Genomic DNA, 17151 nt, shown 5'->3' with positions numbered 1-17151 from the left:
CGTCACTCGCTGTGCTACGCCGACAGGTACGGAAGTGGAAAAGGCAGAGAAAACGCTTCGTACAAAAACTTTAACTTTAATATTATTTTGACAGCTCACGTATGTTCAAGCAACCGCCTCTTTGTGCACTTCTAGCACTGTTGTCAATGATAATATGTTTTTGAACAAAGTGATGGGAGAAAAAAAAATGCTTATTTGATTATTATTTCTATTTGTATTTTAAAAAAATCTGATTCATAGATTAAATAAAAAAATAATTGACCGCCTAATCGATTATCAAAATAATCTGTAGTTGCAGCCCTAGAAAAAAACAACCCTGAAACTTCTCTTATTAAAATATAGTACAATACCCAAATCCTAAAAATTATACATATAAAAAAAATGAAAAAAAAAACCCAAAACAAACAAACAAAACAGGTGGCAATTAATTTTCTGTCGATTGAATGATTAGTCAAATAATCATTGCAGTTGTTCTTGTATAAACTGTTTGGTAATTTAATTTCTTACAAAACAGCATTTTTATAAAAAAAGAAACTCTTGTCATGTTGTTATAAAAAAATCTTAATTTGTAAAGTAACTAAGCGTTCCGATAAATGTAGCAAAATAAAAGGTTCAATACTTCCCTCTGAAATGTAGCTGGATGAAAGTATTATGTTACATGAAAGTAAAAATATCTGAGTTAAGTACAAAAACCTCACATTTGTACTTTACAGTACAAGAGTAAATGTCCTTAGTTGCATTTCACCTCTGCCTGTTTGGATCAGACTGAAGCAGAGTTGTTGTTGTGACCCCAAATTTCACCTCCAGCTCATGTTTTCTTGTCTGCAGTCCTTCCTAGAATAAAATGAGCAGAGTAGAGCTGAGCTGAATGAAGCAATGAGAAAGTAATGGAGCCGCTCGCTGCTGCTTTAAGACGTATGCATCGCCACAACAACACAGTGAGACAAACACCATCAGTCCACCAAGTGTAAAAACAACCTTGACAACAAAGTGTTTCTCTGATATGCAGAATGCAGCTCCAGAAACAGCCAATAACGCGGCAGAGCTCGGGTAGTGTTTTATCTTCTGTTCTCCTGCTTCTCTTGTCAGATGTGACAAGCAGGGAGGAGGAGGGGGGAACTGGGAGACGAGAGACCTCATATATATGTGTGAGTGTGTGTGTGAGTGTGTGTGTGATAGCCTGATGAGATGCTGGAGCTCCGTCCCCGCTGACACCCACCCAGCTTTCTTGGGAGCCAATTAGCCATCACTGGGCTCAGCTTTGACGACTGCAGAGCAGCAGCAGATTCATTTACACACAATTTCTTCTCTCGGCTCCTAATGAAGGAGCTAGGAGGAGAAAAGGGAAGGAAATAGGGCAGAAGGGAGGAGGAGCGAACATTTCTGGATTTGGACATCCAGTTCATGATGTTACAGGCAATTCTGTGGGGTTTCCATCATGAAAAATGTCTATAAAATTGCATGAAAGCAAAAGTTTTGCCTGCAGTCACAAATCTGCTCCCTTGATGATTTAGTAGATGGTTTTGTATTTCAGTCAGAAATTGAATCTGCAGTCATACTTTTCTTGAAGTTATTTTTAAGCCCTGCTGTGTGTCTTTGTGCTCATACATGCTGCACAGGCTCAGATGATGTGCCAAAGTCCTTCACATGTAATCAAAAGAAGAAAGCCTCATGCTCCTGCTACATTTTCCTTGTTATGTCAGCTCTGGCAGATATGTGTCACTTGGGTGTCTCCACAGTCCCTCCCTCTCTATTTACCTTCATTTGAACAGCTGTCAGGTTGTGTTTGCCGGATCATACGTCTGTTATCACAGCGAGAGCTCAGGCACACAGGGATTGACTTTTTCATCAGAATATCTCCAGCCTGCCTGTTTGAAGAAGAGATCAACTATGTACATTGTGTAATCTGTTTTTATTTCATATGCATCATGCAGAATACACTGTAGGCTATGATGTTTCTGCAGTGTACAATATATGGTACTTGTGTGATGATACATAAGTTAAACTATCTGGAAGCCTCTTGGTTTTTCAATCTTCTTCACAAGAATAGAAACATCTAGACATCACACTAAAAAAAGAAATAAATCAGACATTATAAAAATTAGCGTCAAAATTGTACACAACATGTTTTAATTGGCTTTTAGGGCTGTCGAAACATCTTCTTTTATTATGTTTTTATTTTTTTTTTCAATTGAAGACAAGTGCAAGATGGAAATGTGCAACAGCAAGAGGGCACTCAGGATCCCCCAAAAAGGCTTGCACAACAAGACAAAGTTCAGATTGAAAATTAACCCTTTTCTTTCAAAAACTTTGGAAAAATTTGGTAAGAAATGATCTGCAAGAAGTTAGTAGATTGAGAAAATTCTTCTTCTTCTTCTTTCTTTCTTCCTTTCTTTCTTTCTTTCTTTTTTTATTTTTCTTAATTTTTTGCGCAGCTCAAATTGTTTAGATTTCTTTCAAAAATATAGGGGAAAAAAGACAAGGAATGTCCCACAAATAGTAAGAAATATATTTTTACAAATCCAGGGGAAAATGTCCAGAAACTATATTCATAATTATATTGAAAAATACATTACGGAATTATTATTTTAAGCACTTTTTTCAAGAAAATTATTCTTTTTTTAAATAGTTAGGGACAAATAAAAAAACTATGTAAAAACTATATTTATAATAATCATAATTACATATTTCATATTAAGTGATTATTATTATAATTTTTAAGCACTTTTTCCAAGCCTTGTTTGCCTTTTTGTTTTCTTTTATTTACTGATTTTCATGTAAATTCCTTGTACTTTTTGGGTATTTTTTTTCTTATTTCATTGCTCATTGCCTTCCTACCATATGAATTCTCATTAAAACATGAACTTTCCTTTTGATGTTCACTCTTAAATAATGGATAACAACATGTTTTTGGCATATATATTAGGACATTGACAAAAAAAGAGAAATAATAATAATGTTCCTTTGTTTCACAATGACTTTCATGAATGTCTGTGTAAGGCATGGGAGTTTAGCCTAAAACTGTGCCGACAGGTTGCCATACCCGAATGCCATATCAGATTACATTCTCTAAAATCTAAAAACTCTCAGAATCTCTAAATCTCTAAAAATTATGAGTCAGGCGCTGTATGTGATTCTGCTAAATAGACCAAAAATTGTTGTGCAGATCATTTTTGTAATCAGCTCTTGTCACTGCTTCTGTGCTGCATCTCTGCAGATCTCTGGTGTCATAAAAAAATCCCACCTACTCATTTGTATTCAGGGGTTGCTCCTGTTTTTGCAAAAGCAAGTGAAGGCAGCATTCATTTCTTTTTTTTTTCATTTTTGGTATGGGGAAAGTAGATGATTGCACCTTCAGCCCAGAGAGAGCAACTGATGTAGATGAAACAATAAAAGAGTGAAGGATGGCGAAGAAAAGGGTGATCTGTAGGTTGCTAGAGGAGGAGAGAAAGAAGGGAGAAGATGGAAAAAATCATGATTTTGCTATCCTTGCAGCAGAAAGAAAAAGAGTGTCAAAAGAGGAAGCACAGAGAAAGAGATACCACACAATGCTGTGTTTCTATGTGCAGCGCTGAGGCAAGTTTCTGGCCCCCAGTGAGTGTCGCTAAAAATAAACCTGGGAGGAGAGGAGAGGATTCCTCCCCTCTATCTTTCCGCATCTTTCTCCCTTTTCTCTCTCCTTCCTGCTCTTCATATTCTCTGCCACTGCAGGTGTGTGTGTGTGTGGGGATGATCACACACGGTGCTTCAGCCTCAATGTTTGTTTTCAACACAGCTACAGCTCATTATTATTGGGCCAAAACAGGCTCATAATATGCTGATAACTAAATCACTACAAAATGCATCTTACCCGGCCTGTCTGTCAGGTTTTCTGCACAGACTAGAAAAATTCACACAAAAATGCCTCTGGACATAATTATCTATTACTGCAGCCAAACAGTGTCCTGAACTACAATGAATGTGTTTATATATATGTATATTGTGAATATGTGTTTATGTACAGATTCAGTGACAGGAGAATGCCATTCTGCTGTCTGTATTCTCACAAAAATCAACTTAAATGGTGTTTTTTTTTTTTGCTCTCAGAGATATAAGCACACCTCCTGTAAGCAGTCTACAGTGTGTAACATGAAGAGATATTGTATAGGTTCAACAGTTAACACTGCAGCATTACAGCAGGAGACATCAGATTATTAAACATAATATGCAGAATAATCCATGTTCATGACCAGATATCGGAAGAAGATAGACAAGATAGGATAAGCCTTTATTGGTCCCACAATGGGGAAATTTGCATTTTTACAGCAGCAGGGTTTGTACAAGATGAGCAAGCAAAAGAGCAACATAAATAGTAGAAAAACAAGATGCAGTAGTGAAAAACAAGAGTGTAAACTCAATAGTTAAAAATATTTACATCAGTTGCACATGGAAGATAATTGCACTTGTAAAAAATTGCATAAATGGAAGGGTGTGTGTATTTGCACCACGTGAAATGAGGTTGAAGGAATATCAATCAACACACATGTTGAAATAATGTGACACGTGTCCCTTGTTGTTCACTGTCCCTCCTCTTCTGTTTTCTTTCCAGCTGTTTCCATCATGCGCCACAGTGCTTCAGCCTTTGGATTTGCTGTAAGTTAACTGTAAAAACTTCCCTTCACTAAAGCTACAATGAGAAACACTGTATGCTGTAGTGAAGAGAATATTAAACATCTCCTGTTTGTTTTTGCTCTGCAGTTCGACGCCACACTGGATGTGTTGTCCTCCGTTATTGTACTGTGGCGGTATAGCAATGCTGCAGCTGTCCACTCAGCACATCGCGAATACATGTAAGTACAGTCACCCAGACCAAGTCAGACCTGGTTTAATGACATACTAAACAGGATTTTCTTGAAAAAAAGAACCATGTATAGACTTACACAGGAATAATCCCCCTCTGGAAGTGAGTGGCAGTCTACATACAGTCAATAATGCTCCTAAAACCAGAATAATATTAGCATATCCCACATGTCTTCACTGGAAAATGCTTAATGCTTAGGAATAATAGGGGAATATTGGTGTGCATGAAGCTGTAGTCAGTGTTCGGCAGGCTTTTTACTCTAATTTGTTTTTGCATTGAATTATCTTAAAAAAGTTGTAACCACCCAAATGAAACTTTCTGATGGCAAATCTGATTGGTGATCTGATTGACTGATGTATTTTTTAAAGTCAGTGTTCAGCTTGAAATAGTGTTCTTTTGAGTGCTTTGTTTCTGTTTATATATATGTATATATATATTTAGTTGTTTTTTGATTTTTTTTTTTTGGTCTAAAGTTAGAAGATTAGCCCACTTGCAAACCCTGCAATTGTTTTAGCCTTTGTTTTTGGTTTTATTCCATCTGTGACGACCAAACAAACTTAGAAAAGTGATGAAATCCATTCCAGTGTGTCCACTGTGTCTCATGTGTGGTCCGCTTTGTCCTGTAGAGGAGTGTGTCACATAAAGGGTCTCTGCAGCTTTGTCAGCCTCGGCCCGTTGGGACCGATCACAGACAGGCGCCTCACGTCTTATCTATACCTGGCTGACAGTGGTATGTGTGTGTGTGTGTGTGTGTGTGTGTGTGTGTGTGTGTGTGTGTGTGTGTGTGTGTGTGTGTGTGTGTGTGTGTGTGTGTGAAGGTCAGGTGGGCTTTTCAGAGCCTGTTGAATGGTCAGGGTCCTGACAGTTCTCAGGTGACTCAGAGAGAGAGAGCGAGAGAGACAGAGAAAAGCAAGTGTAATGCATTCATCTCTCACTTTATTTTTGTCCTGTTCTCTTCAGATGAGTCTTAATGTTACTAGAGGAGTTAACAGCAAACGAGCTGCCGTTACCCAGAAAGCAATAACCACTTTATCTATGAAAAACAAGACATTCAACCAAAACAAAAGCATCTGTTGTGAATGAATCAGATGAAATTATTGCTGTCCTTTCTGTCAGAGCATCTGGTAGATTCACACAGTGAATCTGTCAGTCCAGACGTGCACACACACACACACACACACACACACACACACACACACACACACACACACACACACACCAAACACACACAAAAGAGCAACTGCTAATGAGATCAACAGATGAGATCCTGTCTTCTGGAGACGAGATAGTAACAGAGACAGAAAAAGACATTAATTCAACCGGGGATTCAATATATGACATGCACCAAAAATGAAATACCATTTAGTGCTAACATACATTTCAGTTTCTCATTTCAGAAATAGCCACACAAATACCACATTTTTTGAAAATGAAATTTTAAATGAACTAAAGCATGATCATTTTTGTTTACAGGCCCGAGCCTGATAAAGTAATAAACAGATGAATATTACAGAAAGAAAATGAACAAATACCAGTTGGAAAAAAAAAGATCATAAACACACACATGAATCATTGAAAGATATGTTTTAGTCACTCTTCCTAACATACCTTTGTTAACCTGCAATTAATCCCTAACATGAATTATCGAAGGGCCTCTGTGTCATCTCTAAATTAAGTCAGTTATATCTTTGGGTGATTCATGAGTGACTGCCATACATTTATCAATCTGCCTTCATTTCCTTTTATTTCGGCGCGTAGTCTTTCTGTGGGTGAAGATTTCTTTATACCATTGTGTTACTGATGGAGGTATTTCTTGGATCCAATAAAATAGTTGGAATACCCGAATAAAAGTAGTCGCCAAAATTATGAGCTGCTCCTTTGTTGTTGAATTAAGAGGCAAGTGTAACAGTAGAATAAGTCGCTAAAAGTCATGAGGTCACAAACGGATTCTTTTAATATCAGTTACAAAACTATTTATCTAAGGTTTGCAAACATTAGCCCGGGGGAGAGAGTGTGTTTTATTACTGATGAATTCACATTTAATTATGGAAAAAAGACTGTTTCCTCCTTAGATTCATAGTTTTACTTCAGTGTTATTTTCAAACATGAATATACTACTTTTGGTAATTAGTGCTATGAGCATTAAAATATGCATGGTATTTAACTGCAAGTCTTCATTAATTCATAATTGCTGAAAATCAAATATTCGTCTTAATGGTGTACCTTTTTCTGTGCAATAACGTGATCACAGAACAAGAAAAGACAGGCACCAGGACACATAGACAAGAGATGATATAAAATAAGAACCAGACAAAAGATAAAAATAAACAAAAAGGAATACAGGTTCAATGGTAATATTATGTAGATGTATACATTTTTAAGCTGCACATATGCAGATTTTATATATCCATACATAAACTCTTACTCATTTTTGTGTGCAAAGGTGAGGGACAAGGGAAGGGAATTAGGGGGTGAGGGGAGATGTAGGGAGCAGAGGGTGTGTCCCACAGACAGTGACAGTGGCCAATTAAATTATGAATCAACAGCATAAAACAAAAAACAAAAAGGTTTTTCCATCACTTACTTCCAATGTAAAAAAACCCCTCAAAAAACATATGCTCTTAATTAAGAAAACTATAAACAAAAGTCAATGATTTTGTCTCATTGTATATTCAAAATCCAAAACCAGAATAATACATCTATATCATCAAGATATATAGAAGTTTCTGTCTTCAGTCACATGCTGTAGAAGTTGTGTTTTTGGTTGATATATGAGTGTGTTAAATCCTCTCATTAAAACATCCACACAAAATCATTTTTTCACAGCAGCCTTCGTTATGTCACTTCAGCGGCTAATTGGAGAATATGGATAAAGTTCAGGAAGCTACTCAGCTGGTAATTGTCTTCGCTGAGAGGCCAGGCTTCTCTCTGTATTACACACACACACACACACACACACACACACACACACACACACACACACATATTCATACATAAATGTTCTTTATCTCAGAAAAGTGAGAGAAAGTGAGAACTTAAACGCACGTATGTACATGTACTTAAGTCGACATGTATGACATGTACACATGGATCAGCTAAAACACATTCACACACAGACACGCACGCACACAAACACACACACAAGCACACCCACACACGCACACACACACACACACACACACACTCTAAAGCATTGTTTGTTTTTCTCCTCTGGCTGTTTTTTAATTGTTGGACAGTTAGTGAGAAAATTAGTGAAGCATATCCAGAGAATCAATATTATTCTTGAATTTCTTTTTTTCTTTGTGTCTTAAGTTTGATCGAAGAGATGTGGCTGAATAGTGATGCACAGGTACAGACCGGTTGCCAAGGCAACAGGCTCAAGATGTCAAAACAAGACAAATTAGGGAATTTTGTTTCCCAATGAAAGAGGGAGCCCTTCGAAACAAAAACACCTTAATTGACATGACTGCGGCAAATGTTAGAGTGAATTACTGTTGTTGCGGTTGCTGTTGTGTTGATAGTGATGTCATCCACCTGTGATGTGATGCATGTGACGGAAAAGACGCTGTGTTTTGCTGGAAACCTTCACATCTTTGTTTTGTTGTTGTCGTTGTGGAGCCAACAGCAGCTTAGAGACACGGTGTCATTTTTTCATCCTCTGCACCCCACAGGGGGCCTGTTAGTGGGGATTGAGAGCTCCCAGCATGTGTGTGTGTGCGTGCCCCTCCATGGCCTTCCTGTAGTGATGTTGGGTGTTGCCTTGGTTACCTCATCCGGTCAAAAACCCAGGACACTAAAAATGTGGTTTGAGAGCAGCCATCTGAATTGAGCACACACTGGTAGCCATGCATGACCAGGGCATATGCTGCAGTTGATCTGTGTCTCCCTCTGGACTTTGTTAATTGGTTAAAGGTTTTTAAAGGACATCTGCTGCTTCCAAATAAGTCTTGATGGAGCATCTTCGTTTCATATGTAATTGTAAATGCAGTCAGCTGTCATTCAGGATTCATTTAGGGTGATAGATAAATGTAGGTTTAGCTGTCTTTTTCTCAGCATAAAGCCTGATTTATGTTCGGGCAGCAACTTCCTGTCATCTTCTGTGTGTGTCACTTTTTTATCGCTCTGTGTCATTTCTCTAAATCTGGACGTTTTTGCGGGTCCTTGAATGTAGCGCAAGGGGAATTTATTTTTTTATTTATTTTTTTTTTCCTCAGCAGCAGTTTGCAAAGTTTGAGTTGTGGTGGATAATTGATCTGTTGATCTGATCAAAACTGATGATCAGATTGATAGATGAGAGGAGCAGCTACTGCAGAGGCCAGTGAACTCATTCTTTCTGACCCAGTGCAATGAATGCTTCACTTTTTATTCAGCTTGGTGTTCTGCTGCTCTGTTTGTGCCCAAATTTAACCAAACACTATATATATTCAATCAGTGCTGTCAGGATAGTTTTGTGTGTCCTGGCGTGAGCAACATGGGGTCATATCCGGTTGATCTGATCATCAAAACAGTTGGCAAACATCCGAAAATACCAAAAGTGCACCTCCTTATCAATGTCCTTCATTTGCTGGACCAAAACATTGTTGCTCTTGTTTGTTTAAATCGACAATTTCCTTTACTTTTTCTCTCATTGTCATCTCAGTGTAAGTAAGTAAATCTCCCCCTCTGTGATTAACTCACTGACTTCAAATCCCGTCATTGTTAAAATGGAAATGGATAAAGATAGATACAAAGTAAATACAAGGATATATATATATATATATATATATATATATATATATATATATATATATATATATATATATATATATATATATATATACCGATCGGGATGCTCTGATGTAACTAAACAAGCCAGTTGGAAGATCTTACCATGAAAACGACCGAAACCTTTCGCAGAAACATAAGTTGAGTACGCAGCTTTGTGATTTCTGCCGAGCAGTGCTCTGAAAAACTGTTGACCATCCTACCATAATGTCGTGTTAAGGTGTCATTTTCTCTGTGGTGACACTTAATGCTGCTAAAAGAGAGCAGGTGGTTACTGGTGTCTTTCAGCAACACCGCTGTCAATACATTTACATGATAGATAACCAGACGGCCACCTCAGCTAATGAGCGCGGACACTATTGATTGGCTCACACTGTCCAACTTGGCACAGGAACTGTAATTTGTGTTTGTGTGGTTATTAATGCACTCTTCATCACTGTTTACTTCCATCTCTTTTCCTCTACAGAGCCTGTGTTATCCTGGGCGTTATTTTCATCCTGTCCTCCTTGTGCATTCTGGGTAAGGCTATCCACGACCTGGCCACCAAGCTGCTACCTGAAGTGGTAAGAATTTATCCATTATCTGCCTTTCACAAGCTATTGAACCCATTGAAACCTGAACATATTGGTTTGATTTCTTTAAAAAGAAATTGAGAAAAAGGCACGAACAACTTGGCCAGAAGTCCAAAAAACTACAAGAAACAAGTAAAAGGTGACAAAAAAAGAACTGAAAATTAATTTTAAAAAAGGGATAAGGGCTTATTTTCAGATAATTTTACTGTAATTTTTAAATGACTTCTTGCTAATGTTTCAGCCATGTCTTGTATTGTTTGTTTATTGCCTTCTTTTTTAAAGACATGAAACCAATTTTCTAGGCTGCATAGAAATATTTCACAACAAAAAACTTGATTATAGTTAATTACCACGTTTTTATCATATATGACATCGTACAGTAAATATCAGTGTGCAGGAAATGGCTCTGATGCAGTGCAGGGGTTCAAATTAGATTCAAACTGGAGATAGAGATATTTGAATTATAGCCTCGACCATGAGGGACAGGTTGTCATGCATTAACACATGAACAGTCTGTCGTACATTGTGACAGCTGCATCACTGTCAATGAAAAAGTCAAACAGGGTCACTTAACGGTTTGATCCATCTCACTGGAGTCATAATGCAGAACTGATGCCAGTAGTTTGGTGTTTAATCTGATTTTTTGGTGGAATTTGTGGTTATTTTTAACACTACTCTGTCTGCCTGCTGTGGTACGACCAGTCTGCCAGTGACGAGGATTTCTCTCAGAATCCAAAATGCCCTGCTGACTTTGTGCCTGTTTCCAACATTACCCTCCCAAAATCTGAGTGTTCTTCTCAGCATCCAAGACAAACATGCTGACCATTATTCACGTGATTTGCATGAAGCTGCTGATATAATGTGGTCAATTCTGTCCCCGTCCTGCCATTTGAACTGGCAGTAAATCTGATAAGATGGCCGTCACGTGGTGCTGGTCACTGGAGGACTGGTTGGTGGTTCAGGTCCAGCTGAAGGTCAGGATATAAAGAGGAGCAGCTCAGTGTGACTGAACAGATGGCAGGTTTTGGCTTTTTGTCTTCAGGCCAAAGAAACCACAAATCACATCTTGTTGATTTGATTCTAATTAAATTTGATGTGTCAAGGCTGCAGTGGTGCATTTGGGAATCGTCAAACTATTATCATATTTGACTCTTTCATTTTCATATTTAGTAGGCTGTAATGCAGGCAATGTGAAGTTGGATAAAACAAACTTGATGCACTCATGCGTGGAGTAGGAACAAATGCACTTGAATTAAGTTAAAAAACAACAACTTTTATTCAAAAAATGGCTACTTGCTTTAAAACACCGACCAGTCTTTGACTGTGAGGTGTCCATCAGGGTGTCCATCAGCGTATGTGTGTGTGACAGAGGTTTAACAGTGTTGCTGCTGCTGTACGAAGAATGTCACAAATCTCATAGTTTTATTGCCCTGTTGCCGGGCAGTAGTCAGCTCCGTAGCTGCGCAGTTGAGGATCTGAAGCTAATGATGGTGATGATGAGTAAATATGGGAACATGATGCTTTGGTGAGCTGAATTCCTGTTGAGAGATTATTGCTGTTCAGGCCCTCAGTGCCTCTTTCTGCTTTAGTTCTGGGATCTAATTCACACTGGTGTCATTTTGAAAGTAGGAAACTGATTGTTGCTGTCTGTTTTAGCCTCAAATGCATGATTACACATTTTAAATAATGGCAGTATCTACTGTACAACTCCCAGGCTGATTTTACCAGTTGTGTGAAGACTTTATTTCAGACTCTTAAAGGAGCAAACAGCAGCACATACAATCTTAAAAGCTTCACATCTGAACTGTATCACACTACAGCAAAGAAAAGAAATCATGCGCTCGAACATCAGTTTGAAAATATACTTTTTAATTTCATTCTGAGAAAAAGAAAATCTTGTGTAGCTGCTTTACTTAAAGATATACTATATATAAACTGTCAGTAAATAACTAAAAACATTACATCCAAATTTAGCCCCTTTTCTCTCTGCGACTGTGCTATCGTAGGAACGTTATATTTTTTGTAATGGAAAAACCAATACTAGCGAGCTAACTAAGCTAACCGCTGGCACCTACCTGTCCAAAAGAAAACAGGATGACTCCACATCACTGTTCATCCTCTTCTTGTGTGTTTTTTCAGCACCGTCAGCAACATTTTTGCAGCTTCCTCTTATATGTCTGCTGCTACGGTCTGATCCTTCTCTTTTTATAAAGTCCAAGGTTACTATAGCTAACTAAAACTCTATTAAACCAAAATTACGTATGTGTGAAAAATAACTAAAATAACTGACATAAAAATAAAAACTCTATTTATAGGATATTGTTTACTAACAAATATGGGAAATGTCATGGTCTTGTTTTTTTTCAATTTTGTCAAATTTGTCAACAACAATTATGAAAGGCGTTGCATGTTTTGGAGACTGGGATGTCTACATGATTGTGAGTTAGTTGTCTTCACAAAGTATTGTTGTTTTTAAATCTTGCCCCTTACAAATACCGCCCATATTATAATAAAAAACTAAAAGCTAACACTGAAATTGATAAAATCTAAATAAAAATTAGAACTTTTTTAAACAGAAAAACTAAACTGAAACAGGCTCACTCACTGGAAACTAACTAAGTCTAATCTGAATTAAAAACAAAAATCAGTAAAAAAGGAAAAGCGCCATAATAACTCTCGTCCTGACCCCAGCAGCGCTTTTATTGGCTGTGGGCTACACAGCAAAATAAGAAGGAAAATTAAAAACCTGGGGAAAGGGCAGAGTCTCTGCAGATGAGGAAGAGAGAGGAATTACTTTTGTATGAGTCCACAAATGAAGTGTGCCATACCATTTATACATTACTAAAAATCTTTGATTTTACTTCTGCTTCATATTGTTGTTACAGGTGGTGATGATGATGCTAAGTTTCAAATCTAGATTGATAAAAGGGTAAACAGATGAAGATCTGTTTAATGGGTGAGGAATTGGTATTTTGGAGTGGGTCAGACAGGATTTAGCTGGTGTTTCTGTGTTTATTTGTACATAATTCTATTCTTGTGAGTATAGATTTCATTTCGGTTAACTTTCCAACTCAATAACTTACTCCCTGCCTTGTATTATTGCAACATGCTTGTTGTGATATTGTTATGAAATATAGACGGAGAGAACAGACCGACTTCACAGTGGAATACTCCACACTCTGTTAAGGTTAGATTTTGGGAAAAGCATAAAAAACAAAATTCATCAACACAGTTGAATGCATCTAAATCATTTTTTTCGTGTTATTGGTCCAGATGCAGAACAGAAATATACCGTGATGAGACATGCACATTTCAGGGGTTTCAAATAGCCTTTGCAGCTCACTCAGGCTCAAAATTCAATTAGTCTCCAAATCCTTTATTGATGTTTCAGACCAACTGTGTTTTCCATCTCTTCATCTGTGGCTGCAGCGAGGGGAAGCGCCGGGCCTGACTGACAGCGAGCAGCAAAGCATAAACAAAGGCCGACTGTGGGAGCGGCGAGGCAGACAGATTGTGTTTTTCTGAGTCGACCCGCTCCTCCTCTGTCACACAGTTGGCTTCTACCACTCTGCTTTCTGGTGCATCACACTTTGAGTTAAATATAGCGTGTGTATGGCTCACAGCCGCCCTCAGTATTCAAATGCTAGAAATACGGTTTATTCTCACAGCCTCGCGCTCCTTCTCGCTATGAAATGTTAATAAGCAGCTGTTTAGGTATGCAGTCATGAGGAAGAGGAGGGCAGAGACAGAGAGGGTGGAAGAGGAGGCATGAGGGGGAGGATGTTTGGTTTTTGACACCTGACTGTTCCTGCTCTGCTGCTCCTCTGAGCCCAATTAATGTCGGTTAGCAGCCAAAACAAAGTTGTGGTCCTCATGCAGGCATTTCATCACTGTTTGGTGGAGACCTTTTAACTCTCAACAGGGTCTCCTTTATATGTTAAATGAATTTGAAGAGTTGCAGTGACTTCTGAGAGTTGAGAAGATTTCACAACCCCTGTGCTTATGAAATCCACTCAGAAGCCCCCAGAAAACCTTTGAAATACACGATCCCCAAGCGAAAGACGAGACAAATTTCAAATCTGTAGCTGTGTTCAGTGGAGCCACGCCAGACCTGAACTTTCAGACCAGATAGTACCACTGTGATTAAACTTTTCATGCATAATTATATCTAATAATAATAACATCTTCGTATTCTGCACCAGCAGCTCTGTAAGTTATATGTAAATGTCAAGAACTGTGTTCACATTCTGGGCAGGTTCTGTCTGTCATGAGCTCTCCCTCCTCTCCTTTCTCCCCCGTGTGTGTGTGTGTGTGTATGTGTGTGTGTGTGTGTGGGCATTTCTGTTTCTCATGGGTCAAAATGCCGGCTAGTGCACTATGAATATTGATGATAACTTTACTGGGGGGATTCCTCTTAAAGTTGATTTGAATATTTGAGGAATGCAATATCCAGATACCATCAAACATGATGTACTTTAAGTAGTAAAATACTTCTAGTTGTAGTATCTTGGGGTGGCACAGTGGTACAGTGGTAGGCACTGTCGCCTCACAGCAAGAGTGTTCTGGGTTCAAACCCGCCAGCCAGGACCAGGGTCTGATAGCTTTGTGCCAAGAACACAGCAGTCGCTTCACAGTTAAGCTATGGCTTTGGCTACACTTAAGACATAACAGATTTGGATTGTTTGCAGAGCGGATGTGCAGCAGAATGTATCTTTTGCTGACTATACCTGCAGTGAACATACAGCATAGAGCTGGAGGAGTCACATTCAAAGCAGATGGTGATTCAGCTTTCGTTTTGGGATGTTTCTTAAATTTTTGGACTCTGCACAGCACTAATGTAATGCAATATGGTTAGGTAAACATTTACAGACTACAGAAGACTTTGTAAAGGATAAAGTTACAAAGAAATTGCTAGCTGGTACTGTCAAAAAAAATACTGACCGCGTGATTAAGACCCAAAAGTGGAAGCCCAGTTTGATACAAAGTAGCTAATTTACATTAATTATACATTAACAGGAAATATTTTGGTGTTTCGTTGACTTTTTGGCATCACAAAGTCATTTCCTGTGTATCATAGTTTATTAAATAAAAAATATAGACACTTTATGATCAATGTCTCTGCAAAAAGGTGTTGTATGTCTCACGTAAAAAATGTAAAAAGAAGACTTGCCTTTTATTACGTTTGTAGAGTGGATCTCCGCTGTGCACATGCACCACTGCTCTCACAGCTATTATAGCTGGTTTCATTGATAATATTGTAAGCGTAATGATGCACCAGCCATTATGTGAACGGTCCGCATCCATTAGGTCTTCCACATAGCCTCGGTGTGAGTAATACTCATAAACTACGAAAAGCAGCTGCAGTAAGGAGAAAAAAGACTAAATATAGTCTATAATTTGTTCCTTATAGCTAAGATGGTGTATGATGAATAGCTTCCATTTGAAAAATAATTGTAGGTTTGTATTTGCTGAAATTAAATATTTGTCCTTGTTGCTGAAGAATGTATCCAATATTTTGAGAATAATTAACTATTAAGTTATTATTCTCACAGCTGAGTCACAGCACTGACTCAGGCCTATGCAGCATGCTGAGGTTTTCTCTCCATCTCCTCTTTGATGTGTGCAAGCTCGCCAAAGTAGCTTTTCATGGCTCCAAGGCCGTAGTGCAATATTAATGCTGCCGCAGAGGCACTGAGTGCTCTGCAGCTCCCTTTCTCTTTTCTCATCCATCCCTTCTTCTCCTCCACCCATCCTGTGTGCATTCAGTTTGTGATTTAGGCTCACAATAGGTGCAACAAGAAAGTAATCCTGAAGTTCTTTAAAACCACCGTGTCAGGTCAAGAAAAGGCATATGATGAGATAGAGATCATTTCCTGGAAAAGTAATTAAATAAGAGCGATGAGACGCAAAGGAATAACCATTATTTGAGCATGATTTCAACGAGTGGTCGAGAGAGAGAAGTGATGTTGTCTCTGTTGCAGAGATGCTGACAAGTTACGTTTTCCAACTTGATTCTCAAGTCTTTGAGTTAGAGTCCAAGTCAAGTCTCCTATGTTTTAATCTCTCATGTTTCTAATGATCAAATTTTTATTTAGTTTTGTGCAAGGTACAATAACAAATAATAACAACCAGTGCAATAGCGCATCCTCATACACTGAGCCGCATCTTATCCATATGTGCCCATTAACACATTAAACCTCCCCTCCCTTCTCCACACAGGCTGGCTTAGAATGTTCTTGAAGTCATATGATTTAAAATTAATGAATCAATTTAAAAAAGAAGAAAAAAAACTCACAGAAATAAATAATAATGATAAATAAATAGAATAAAATAAAGAAATACTAAAAAAAACAACAACAAACAAACACAGAAATAATTGCTCATATCATTCCTCTCTCCTCCATGTAAAAGAAGCCAAACAAAACAAAACACAAAAACAACTCGGTAAAGTGAATCTAGGAATAATAACCAACCTGATTCATTAAGGTGAATTTTGCCTGACCCTCTCCACTGCCTTAGCCAGAGTTTCAGTATTATTCACCATGACCTTATTGGACCGGGCAATAGACAGTTCCAGAGATATTATGTCATGTAGTCGAGCAGCCCATTGAGTAATATGTAGTGTATGTTGGGATTTCTATCTCTGTGTAAGAATTTTCTTTGCAGCTGTCAAGCCTAAAAGCAAGGGATAATGAGGAATCAACATTTAGAAGTAAAATTATCGGAGTACATCGATTACAATTATAAATCCTATCAGAGAAGCCACTTGAGACCAGAAAAGCTCCACCTCTAGGCATCGCCACATTGTATACAAATAGGTTCCTATATCTCTATTTTTCCATAAGTGGCAAATGTATGTGGAGAGTGATATGAAAGTTGATGGCACCACACAGTGTGCATTTGCTTATGTATGATATTGTCTCCGTACTGTTATAGTCATTATAGCAGAGATGCTGAGAGCACAGACGTCGTGTG

The 17151-nt window shown here is 38.1% G+C and overlaps 1 protein-coding gene across 1 annotated transcript in view; it reads left to right on the top strand.

Moving 5' to 3' along the window:
• Positions 1-17151, top strand: part of LOC121962908 (transmembrane protein 163a) — a 33906-nt gene that overhangs the window by 10439 nt on the left and 6316 nt on the right. Inside the window, exons 4-6 of the mRNA XM_042513229.2 lie at positions 4589-4632; positions 4738-4829; positions 10071-10167. Of these exons, the coding sequence (XP_042369163.2) occupies positions 4589-4632; positions 4738-4829; positions 10071-10167 (233 nt within the window). The remainder of the gene's footprint in view (positions 1-4588; positions 4633-4737; positions 4830-10070; positions 10168-17151) is intronic.

Source organism: Plectropomus leopardus, chromosome 24, assembly GCF_026936395.1.
Source record: "Plectropomus leopardus strain MGB_pleo_1.0 chromosome 24, ASM2693639v1, whole genome shotgun sequence".
Taxonomy (NCBI): domain Eukaryota; kingdom Metazoa; phylum Chordata; class Actinopteri; order Perciformes; family Serranidae; genus Plectropomus; species Plectropomus leopardus.
This window is presented reverse-complemented; position numbering and strand designations above follow the sequence as displayed.